At 39.7% G+C, this 11,720-nt stretch overlaps 1 protein-coding gene across 1 annotated transcript in view; it reads right to left on the bottom strand.

The window, feature by feature from the left end:
- The window catches only part of IVD (isovaleryl-CoA dehydrogenase), an 11,305-nt gene extending 9,704 nt beyond the window's left edge, over positions 1-1,601 (bottom strand). Inside the window, exons 1-3 of the mRNA XM_015596117.2 lie at positions 1,415-1,601; positions 307-396; positions 11-61 (exon numbers count right to left, since the gene is read on the bottom strand). Coding sequence (XP_015451603.1) covers positions 11-61; positions 307-396; positions 1,415-1,567 — 294 coding nt within the window. The 5' untranslated portion in view covers positions 1,568-1,601. The remainder of the gene's footprint in view (positions 1-10; positions 62-306; positions 397-1,414) is intronic.
- Between the last annotated feature and the right edge of the window lie 10,119 nt (positions 1,602-11,720).

Below are 11,720 nucleotides of genomic sequence, written 5' to 3' on the forward strand. Positions count from 1 at the left end.
ACTATACCCAAGGGGCTGTGATGCCCAGAACTCCCAGGTTCCCCAGCTGCTTCCAAAATTCCTGTCAACAGAAGGCAGTAAGTATAGTAGAGTTGTGAGAAGGCAGCCAGTCACAGGTGCCTGGACACCTGGAACAAGGAGACCCAAATGCTTCACAGAAAGGTGGATTCCTAGGGAAGTTTCATTCATCAGAAGACTTTGAGCCCTTCTAGGCAGCAGTGCAACTCCAGGCCCAGCCCAGCCCAGTTTCTAGACTTCCCTCTCTTACCAACACCCCCCCTCCCCAGTGTGGGCCTCAGGACTCACTCGAAGGTTCTTAAATTCGTTGCTGCGATCAATCTCCTGGGCCTGGGGAACTAGGTGCTCCTGAAGGAACTTAGCCATGGTCTGCCGAAGCTAGAGGAAAGAGGTAGACAGATGTCTATGAAATAGTACATTATTGCCGCTGAGGACAGCATCTCCACTACTGAGGGCACATTCAGGGATACAGGCCACAAGTAACCTCACCAAATAGCATCAGACTGAAACTTAGAGGCCCCATTAGTTTATGCTTCCTCAGAGATGATCTTCATCCCTCTTTCTTGAGGTTCTCAATCTAGACAGATTGAAGATTATTTTTTAAATGCCACGCCCCTACATAAAATCATTCCATGGCTTTCCATTGTACCTAGAAGGCCCTGCACAAGCTGACCCTCGCTGACCCTTCCAGCCTTCCCCAGTACCTCTCCCTACCCCCACTTACTGAGTTCCAGCCACACTGCCTTCATTTCTAGGCGCCTGTCAGGCTCTTTTCTGACAGTTGGCTAAAAATGATTAGAAACTCCTCTTGAGAGGAAAGTTTGAGAACTAGGATTGAACACTTTCTCTCCGGGGTGATTTAAAGCTCTGTTTGCTGATCGTAAACCGAAATGGGCTTTGGAGTTCAGGGAGGTGCAGGCACTTGCTCAGAGCGACAGCAGAAAAACATTGGAATAACATTCTCGGAGGACTTGGTTCATGTGAACACCGTGTCCTTATTCCTTGAAGGGTTCGGGTTCAACTTAATTTGTAATAGCATCTTTCAAATGTTTAACTTTGTGCTCTAACTCAGTGGGATCAAATTAGACTGTGTCTTTCAAAACCCAAGAGGTGTGTATGCCAAAAAGATTTCCTGGGATTCATAATTAATCAGATTGGAGAACCACAGCCTTGGACAGTGTTTAGGTGTAAAAGGATTTAGGGACAGATCGAGGGCCCTTTTGCCACATACAGGTGACCCCTGCCAATCCTCCACCAAAACACCATTAGTCTTCCATGAGCTCTCCTGTCTTTGACACCTCATCTAACTCTGGCTGAGTGGGGCCCTGGGCAGGAGAGCACGAGCACGAAGCAGGCCTGGAGGCGTTGGGGCCGGGAACGCGGCCAGGCTCCCTACCTGCTTCTGCTCCTCGTTTAGCCCGTTGACCGCATCGTCCACGGGCAACAACGAGTGGGTCCGCTGGGAAACGAGGCCGGTGAGCGGCGACAGCGATGTCTGCAGCCTCCAGCTCGCCACGCGCCGTCCTAGCACCCAAGCCATAGTCGCCATTTCTGCCTTGCTAGGGAGCCGGAGCCGCAGCAGCTAGGACGCCCCCCTCTGGGCTCCACCAATCCTAGGCTTCGCTGCCCCCACCAATCGGCGAGGGGGTGGATGTCCAAGCAGCCTATCACCCTTGCTGCCTGCTGAAGCCTGCGCTGGCAAGACACGAACCAATCAGTGGTAACTCCTGACCACAGACTTCACTCTGTGGAGGTGCTTCCCGGGGCTCGGTACTCCCTTTAGTCAGCGTTGGGGTGTGTCTTCTTTAAGTAGAATGGCAAAAAAAAGTGTTTTCTTTTTGAGTCGAGGATATAGTATCCCCCCCCCCCCCCACTCCCGTGTGGAAATAGCAGTCGGTAACTGCAGAAGTCTATCTCTGTGGGAAAACAGATGTTAAAACAGCAAACAGAAAACTCCCCAAATGCCCAGTGCTTGGGAATAAATTGTTAAAGCAAACCTAGGATAGCTTGGACTGGGAAATTAGGCTTGCTCTAGTGTGCACGCTGATTATAATTCATTAAAATTTGCTTTATTATGTAACGGGGTTTGTTGATTTTGAGTCGAAGTTTATGGGAAAGCTGTTGTTAAGAGGTTGATGTCTTCTAAATTACTTAATGTACAATAAGAACAGCAGCACTTTTTTTTTTTTTTTTAACAGATGTGAGGTGGGCTGGGATGTTGTAGCCACCAGCCCCAGAAAGACACAGGGACCACCAGAACTCAGTGAGTTAAAGGAAACACGCGCTTTATTCAGCCAGCTGGGTCTGTCAGGGTTTCGCAGACCCCAAATTAAACAGCCCCAAAATGTAGAGGTACAGGGTTTTTAAGTCCTAAATCCCATTCCTCATTCTGTCTTAAACACAAAGGTCTATTTTTCTCCTATTCACTACCTGTCAACTCACAGGTCAGGTGTGCAAGCGGGGGTACAGAAGTGTTGTGTCCAGAATAACCAGACCCAACTTGAGTGCTCTTAACCAGGAGACAGTTTATTAGCCGGCGGCTGTCCTTGCAAAGGAGCAGCCTCGAAATGCCAAGATACAAGGTTTTTAAGCCCCAAATCCCATTCCTCATTCTGTCTTAAACACAAAGGTCCATCTTTCTCCTATTCGCTACCTGTCAACCCACTGGTCAGGTGTGCAAGCGGGAAGTACAGAAGCAGAAAGCTTGTGTTAGAATGTTATGTTCCTATGGGTGATTGCCTATGTTCCCATGGACAATAGCCAGTGTTCCCATGGGCGATGGCCAAACAGTAATTTTCAGCTTATATACAATTGATTATTTTTCATGCCACGCACGCAAGCAAGCAGGGTTACACAGGCTAAAATTGGCAGTTAGCGTATGAGCTCATTGTTACAAGTTTCATGATTAACAGAATGTGGTTAGGGGTTCCAGAAACTAGGCCTAAGTTATAGACTTCCTTTGTCCAGTTTCAGGTTTTAATTATTCTTTAACCCTTTCACATTTCAGCAGGCCAAGAAGCAGAAAGCTGTTAGAATGTTATGTTCCCATGGGTGATGACCTATGTTCCCATGGGTGATAGCCAAGCAGTAATTTTCCAGCCAGCACAGGGAGATCGGAAAGGAAAAGTAGTGTGCGAGGGGAAAGAGGAGAGTTGATGGAATTCAGCCTCTTTTGCTATTTCCGTCCTCCTCTGTGGTGGGCTAATGGCCTTGAACAGTTCTTCTCAGGTAGTTTAGCGCCCTGAGCCCAAAGACTAAGTGTCGCAGTCCCACTACCTAGCTGTGGGACTTCGGGCAAGTTCTTGTATCTTTACTATTTCTATTTCATCATCTATAAAATGAAAACAATACCACCTACTGCAAAGACTGTTGAGAAGAATAAAGGAGATTGCATATTTAATGACAACACTTTTGTTCATTGTTATGATACCCATCAGTCCAAGGTCCCAAACACAGCCAAGACAAAAGCCGGGCTCAATAAGCTTGTCCAGACTGAAATGCTTTCTTCTTTACCTCTCTCCCTTGTACATGGCCAGTCTACCATAGATGAAGAATAGTGTTTCCTCTCTAAACACCAAACAGAGGTTCTCCTTTTAGACTCCAAACATGGTCTTACCCTTCACCTTGCCCTGTTTTCAAGGGCCAAAGCTCAGCCAAAGGGATACAATATTTCTCCAAGACTCTATGCCACCACCTTCTAGAGCACAACCCAGCTGAGAATTGTGGGGGTTCAGAGCTAGTCATCCCAAGATGTGCTTCTGTGGTATGTGAAGGCAATTTTAGCTTCAGGCTCAAGAGAAACTTCTTAAATTAGAGATCTTGCCCATAAGAGATTATCGGCAATAACATTTTTGACCCACCTATATGGTAGGGCAAACTTTTATTTACTAAACATCTGTTCTTATCATCCTGCAATGACCCTTTGAAGGCCCCAAGGCGTCTTACCTGCAGGATCCCGTGGAAGGAAAAGTGGTGAGGATCTTCTAAATTTAGATTGGCAGGAGAAAATATTTGTGAAACTCATTTCTTGAGTTAGCTACTCTTGGTTACTTGGTATGAATATTCATGGGGTTTTGCTTTTCTCTGTCTCTTTCCTTTCGTCTTGTATGTCCTGAGAACTTGGCCTTATGATGAATGAGAATATTTTCTCTCTGGCTTCTACCATCTAGAGGGCGCACTTACGAAGGTGTACCTTGCTCTCCATCTGGCCATGACAGCCCTCCAGAGTTTTCTGTCTATCCCATTCCTCCCAGAGATGGTCTATTATTTCCACCAGCTGGATGATGCCTATGCATCTGGCAGGCAGCCAAATAGGCTGTGGATCCAAGCTTAGGGAATCTTAAATCTTATTCTGTTCAAGGGAGAAAGCACGTGATTTCTTGTGTTTTGGAACAGTTGTTTAAAGAGTGTTTTTTCCCCACCCCCCATCTCTTAGGCTAACTCTGGGAATAATTTTATCTTGTGAAGGTTGCATCTTTTTTTCCACTCTCCTTTGCATCCACAGTATTGGTTTTGAGTCTATGGAGTCTACCGTCAAGGACAGACAATGGTCCTTTTAATTGGAAAAATTTCCCAATTGAAAAAAAAGAAATATTGTGGAAAGCCCTCATATTGTTATAATAGCTAGTCATTAAGATTCCCCTAATAAGGAGGAAGGACAAATTACAACAAAAATCAAAGTCCACTCAGACCTCTTCCTATTTGCCTTTAGATATTTGCAGATATTGTAAAATATCAGGAAATATAGAAGTACAATTGTCTTGCACGTAAAAAGAAATATGAAAGAAAAAGAATGACAAAATCTTGCTAAAAGACAACCTATAATTTTATGTCCTGAGAATTTAGCTTGGTAAAAGCTCCCACATATGGCCAGTCGGAAATGTGGGCTAAACTTCATTTACAGCTAGGGTTCTACCAAACTGCTGCCAGTCTTCAAGGAAATTATACTCTAAAATTACAATAGCTACTATGAGGAATGTTCTAATTAGATTAGATCATTTAAATGTGTACTTGAAAAGCAAGGGCTTCCAGAGCGAGCTTCTGGTGGGCCACAGGAGGAAGATGGTAGTTGAGTTGCAGGTTAGCCAGGAGGAAATTGAGCAGGAGAAGCTGATAGAGTAAGAGAAGTGCCCACTTGCTGCTATCTGTCTTCACACCAGTGACCTTCCAACCCCACATGGATGAGTTCTCCCTTGAGAATTTGTGGCAACCTTGAAAGAACTGACTAGTTTTATGAAAGGAGTCTACTCAGAAGCTAGAAATAAGGACACACACTTCAATTTTGGAGTTGTTTTTACGGATGTTAAAAGACCTGGCTATCAAGTAAAGGAAATTAGCAGTACCATGTCTGGGAGAAAAGGGACTGACAGTTCCATGACCCTGCAGTCGCAGAAGTTCCAGAGAGGAGATTATTTGGACATAGCAGTCACACCTCCAAATCGGGCACCGCATCCTCCTTCAGGGTGCATGAAGCCATATGAAATTTTATTGACTATTTCTTGAGTTTATTTTTCATTTGGTTATGTAAACCAAACCTAAGCTTTTTCCTCCCCTCATTATTGCCATTAAGCCTTTAAACCCTAAACAAATTGTAATGCATCTATTTAGGAGTTAGGTTTGACCATGCTACGGTATGAATATGAATAGAAAGTCCATATTTTAAGTCCTTTTGAAATATATGAAGGAAGTACTCAGCATTCTATGTAAAATTGTATTGTTAAATATATGTGTGCAATTAAAAAAAGAGCCAAGGCTTTCAAATGAAATAAACAGAGTGAGATACCTATTTTTAAATATTAATAAGGGCGAAACAAAGAGAAAGTCGAGTCTCACGACTCCTCCCAGCAGAGTGGAAATCTTTAGTTTAAAAAAATTTGAGATAAATAAAATGGTCATTGATAGGTTTAAACAAAACTTTTAGTATAGCACTACTAAAGGCCAAACTGATTCCCTGTTGGTCCCCCAACACTAAAAGGCCCCAAACAAATCTGTTCTATTTACCTCAGTTTGGAGAAACTTTAAAGACTGGCAGGAAACAATTACAGTGAGAAATCTTACCAGCAATCACTTAGGATGACCATCGGGCTGATTAAATCAAGTTAAAGATTGATAACAGAGTCAAGGTCCCTTAGCTTGACTTCTTGCTGGGGACCAAAGATCTTTTAACTCAAGAGTGGATAAAATGGTTAGGAGATAGAAAAAATAAATTTTCAGGACTCTCTGATATGGGACTTCATGAACTGTGGTACCAAAACCCATAAGTGAAGCTCTGGCTTGGGCTACAGTTAGATTTAAAAAATATAGAAATTTAAGGATAGATAAAATTATGAAAGTTAGACAGGCTTTATGTAAAAAAACGTTAGATCAACTTTCATTGATTGCATCTCTTTTGTCTCATTGTATTATATAAACAGAGGTGGTATCTCCACCAGCGAAGACTTAAAGGTGTGAGATTTCAGAACAACTTGCTACAAGAAGTGCTTCTGTGGTACAGATTGTTTTGACCTAAGGGCTGTCAGTCTTTCTTTTGGCTATCAGAGATTAAGGCTCTAAAAGGTAATAATTTTTGTGCCCTCCTGGGTCCATGGGATTGTTTAATACTGCCAGAAATATGTACTGTTTATCCCAGCTGAAACACAACAAGATATTTGAAAGGATTTAATAGCTTTATGATCAGAAATTTGGCCGGATTGGAAACACTGACCTCAGAGATCAGAGAAAGAAACATTCCAACAATGGGCGGATGGATTTGTCAGTCCTTTGCAACTCTTGAACTATTAAAAAAACGACTGTCCTTGTTGTACAAATGAAGTCTGTCCCAGAGCAAATGTGTGGCTCCAGAAACAATTCAAAGCCCACCAATTCTTTTTACCTTCTCAAAACCTCCTTATTCATCTCAAAGACTTATAAATATTGGCTTTATGAAACCAAAGTCCTAGGGGAAGCTTGCATTTCTTTCTTTGTACCTTTGAGATGTAAATACCTGGTCGTCTCAAAGAACTCTTATCTGGGCCATCTTTTAAAATGCAAATTTCAGTAAAGTAATTCTTAATTTTAAAAAATTTAGCCCTCTGAGCAGATCAATTTGCTCAGATTCTCTTTGCTTGGCACCCTACAAATAAAACAGCTTTAATTTCTCCATTGTGGTGCCTGTCTCTTGACTAAAAGATCTCTGTGTCTGTATGTTCATGTGTGTTGTGTGGTATTTTCTACTTCCGAATGGTATTGTTAATTTGTGTGTGTGTGTGTGTGTGTGTGTGTGTGTGTGTGTGTGTGTATGCTCTACTAAATTGGCTTAAAAAAACAGCACTTACATGAGCATTCTCAAAATCATAACAAAAACTAACCTTAATGCTTTTGAGAATTATGTGATGTGATCTGGGAAAATATTTGATATTAAAGCTGATTTGAGTTTGGTTTGGATAAATAGGCATATTTTAGAATCATCAGCGTTAAATAATACGTTTATTCTACTTGGGTTTATTAGTTAAATTGTGCTGGCTGGAAAATTACTGCTTGGCTATCGCCCATGGGAACATAGGCTATCATTCATGGGAACATAGGTCATCACCCACGGGAACATAACATTCTAACAATAAGCTTTCTGCTTCTGTACCCCCGCTCGCACACCTGACCTGTGAGTTGACAGGTAGTGAATAGGAGAAAAATAGACCTTTGTGTTTAAGACAGAATGAGGAATGGGATTTAGGGCTTAAAAACCCTGTACCTTTACATTTTGGGGCTGCTTAATTTGGGATCTGTGTACCCCTGGCAGACCCAGCTGGCTGAATAAAGAGCGTGTTTCCTATAACTCACTGAGTTCTGGTGGTCCGTGTGTCTTTCGGGGGCTGGCGGCTACAACAAAATAAGTTCATTCTATCTCTATTGCAAAAGTTGCCAGTGAGAAAAATAACTTGGTATGATGAAATTTTCAGAAGGAATCTAAACTTAATTGTTAGGAGCAAGTAAATTAAATAAATGTAAATGGGATAAAAAGTTTCTTTTAGGTTTATTCTTTAGCAACTTTAAAGTGTTTTTCTAAATCTCTTTGGTAACCTGAAACTTTAGTTTTGCCAGCAAAATTAAATGATGAATATTCATTGAACGTCTAGAGCATTTCCAAATAAGACAATAACGAAACATTAATTACCGAACATAGATTTATCTACTTTTTGCTAATTAAAGAGGAACTAAAAATATTTGGGTCCATTAGTAAACATGTCTTGTGCCACATTTGAAAAAAATTTTTTTAGTGCTATGAGGAAATATATATTTCTAGAAATTATGAAATGTGTTCATAAATGTATCAATCTAAAGAATACTGATGTAAAAGACGGTTCACAATTGCTTACTTAGTTTTCACTAGAAATTAAGATTTTAAAGATTAAGAATTCTAATATTTGTAATTAAAGCTGAAGAGGAATTTCTCTCTTAACTGGCCAACATTTCTAATCAGCTCTTTTCTGCTTCTGTAAAAATGCTTGTTGCAAGGCCAGAGATCTCAAGGTCAACTGAGAACTCATCCTCCCCTAAAGATGTATTACTTTAGTGCTTGTTAGATAGAAAATCCTATGATCTGTAACTGCCTGTAGCAACTCCAGAAGTTTGTAAATCAGCCCATGCCAACTGTAACAATGCGAATATAAAAATAAAATTGCCCCTAAGTTTGGGGCCCAGATTTTCAGAGCACTAGCTCTTCTGGGACCACCGGCGTAATAAAATTGAGTTACTCCAAACCTCCAGGTGCTGCTTGATTTCTCGCTGGTCTGAGTTTTTGCAACTTTTCTGCAACAAAGCTACAGAAATTAATCATAACGGGGAACAGAACTGTATATACAAGAAAACTAGAATATGTTTTGGCTAAAAAAAAGGTATGAGATACGGTTTGTTAAGGGAAGTGAAATAATTTTATCCTGATTATTTCTGAATGGGTGAGAGAAAACTCTATACTAAGAAAGACACAGAAAGTTGTGGAAAGTTTATGAGAAAGGAGTCTTAAGAAAGGAAATTTTGTATGAAGTCAAGCTGAATAGGATTGAAATAAATTTAATCAAGTAAGTGAATTTAAATATCAAAAGTCAGTGGGTAAAAGTTTAGAGTTTGGTTTTCTCTTTCTGCTAAAAAGGACAAAATCCTCTTAAACTATTGGTCTGCTACTGATATTGTGTACAAGTTTCCTGCCTAAAAAGCCAACTTTGTGTTTTATCAAAATAACTTTCTGTGTTTTATGTTGTCTTAATCAGGACCTTCATTACTTAAGAAAACTGAATCTCCTCAATAGTAAGAACTAAGTTTTGCTAACAATTATGTGAACTTCTATTTTTCTTTAAAATCTTTTATTGTCACTTTGGTTAAATGGATAATTACCACTTCATAAAGACTTATTATCCTATTTAGTCAAAAGTCTAAACCTTTTGATATATTTTGATAAACTTCCCAAAATTTAAATTATAAACAGAGTCTTGACCTGGAAATAACTTTGAGGCATTCCAGAAATAACTCTGAAATACCTCAAAAGATTTGTGTTCTCCCTTTACAAAAGAGAAATATTACACTAATAAGGCTTATTTTGGCATATTGAAATTACATGGGAAGCACTGTCAAAAAAGAAATAATGCTGAGCCTTCCTTATGTTGTATTTGTATTTGTACATGTTATAAGTGTTCCAGAGATTATGTGAAATTCCTGGAAAGCTGAAATGTCCTAACATAAGATGTCTGTCATCACAATTGGGGCACACACTAGAAAGACTGAACCTGAGTATGGGATGGTGATACATGTGGATGAAGTCCATTCCATTTTTGCAAAAATGACCCCTCGTTGCCAGACTTTGCCATCCTGATGTTCTTGAAAACCCAGTCTGGGTTTTAAAAATGTTTTTGTTGTTTAACCTTCCACAAGGCTGATGCCCTCACAGTAGCAAAGAAACTGTTAGAATACGTGTATCCCACTTGGCGTATACCTTCCACAATCTATAGTGATTAGGACACCCATCTCGCTGAACAAATCACATGAGCTTTGATGGACACCCTTGCAAACTTTTTGTAATTATCACGGGCTCTATCACCCTCAATTATCAGACAAGGTTGAGAGAACTAATGGGAAAACTTGATTCAAGCAGAACAAGTTTAATTACATAGGACTGAATGAATTGATGAGAATGATAAAATTTTATGACTTTTTATTTGAAATATTGCTAATTTAAAAAAATCTTTTGTTTTCTAGATATAAGGAGTTTTTTTCTTTCTCTTAAGCTAACTACAACTTAGAGCAATTTGGTACATTATACCTTTGTAAACAGAATTAAAACATTTATTTTTTTTCTCTCAACCTAATCCCTCTAGAATTTGGAAACTCTCAATGAATATTTTTATTTTCATGGCAATATTTTTATTTGCCTAAGTTCATTAAGAATCTGTTCTCTTTATAATAGGACACAATTGGAAACTGGTTTTATTACCAAGGCTTTGACTAGAATGTCATGTTTGAGAAAGACATGCACAGACTCAAATACGACCAGAAAGCTTTAAGGAATTAAGATCTACTTTGAAAACTAATAAAAACCCTTCGGGAAAAGAGCTTGGTACCTTGCTTACATGGTTCACAGTAGACTTTCCAGGTAAGGAGCAAAGGTTGTTTCCTGGGAGATGCAAATAAAGAGGCTCAAGATACATTGGGTACTTCGAGAAGGGAGAATTAACTCCAAGTCTATAGATATTGCAGGTAAAGTTTGATGGCAAGTACATGGTTTGGTTTCTTAGCCTTGAAAGACCTTTTAAAGTTCAATCTGAAGATTCCTTATGAAAAATTTCAGCAGAGCAGATTTAAAAGAGCCTATGTGGTTAATTACTATTCTTGCTGGACTTATACAAATAATCAGGCTGAGTTTGTTGAAACTAGACTTATTTTGCAAATAAATTAGTCTAATTCATCTATCTTTGGTTAAAATGGGGGCGATTTTAGAGAGGAAAATTGTTTCAAGAGAAGCTGTAATATACTTTTGTGGATATTAGAGTCTAGTGCTGTTCATAGTCTTTAGTATTTTTTTTAAAAAATTGTTTACCTATAAACCAGACTGGACCCTGAATTTTTCTAGTTTTATTAAGTATTTGGCTGGTTCTCTCTGAGTTAACATTTTTATTTTCCCATCCTTTGACTCTGAATCATTGAGGACTAAAACTGCCCTTTTCCAAAAGCTATGAAAGCTGAAGCTGGACAACTTCATGTAGACTTCAGAGAAATCCCAACAGCCTATCTACAGAAATCGTTGTGCCTGTTTCAGAAAGATCACCAGGGACATTCAAACTGCAGACCAGGAGAATTTATCAGACTGTCACTGCCTGCTTTCATTCCATCTTAAAATGATTTCAAGACAGACATCTAAAAATCTTAACTGCCTGCCTTCAGAACTCAGAAATCAAGATTATAGTCTGCTCCAATTATCAACCTTTGTTTTTCTTTTGTTTCCACAGAGATGCCTCTTATTAAATACCTGATTGTATCATGGAATTAAATTTGAGAGTCCATGTATGTGGGGTTCCCACACACAGGTATGTATTAAATTTGGTTATTTTGTCTTGCTAATCTGTCTCATGTCTATTTGATTATTAGACCTTCAAAAAGAACCCTGAAGATAGAGGAAAGTTAGTTCCTCCCTGACAGAGCCAAGAGCCTTGAACTTTAAGGAAGTAGTTAATAGTGTC

Source organism: Pteropus alecto, unplaced genomic scaffold, assembly GCF_000325575.1.
Source record: "Pteropus alecto unplaced genomic scaffold, ASM32557v1 scaffold86, whole genome shotgun sequence".
Classification (NCBI taxonomy): Eukaryota; Metazoa; Chordata; class Mammalia; order Chiroptera; family Pteropodidae; genus Pteropus; species Pteropus alecto.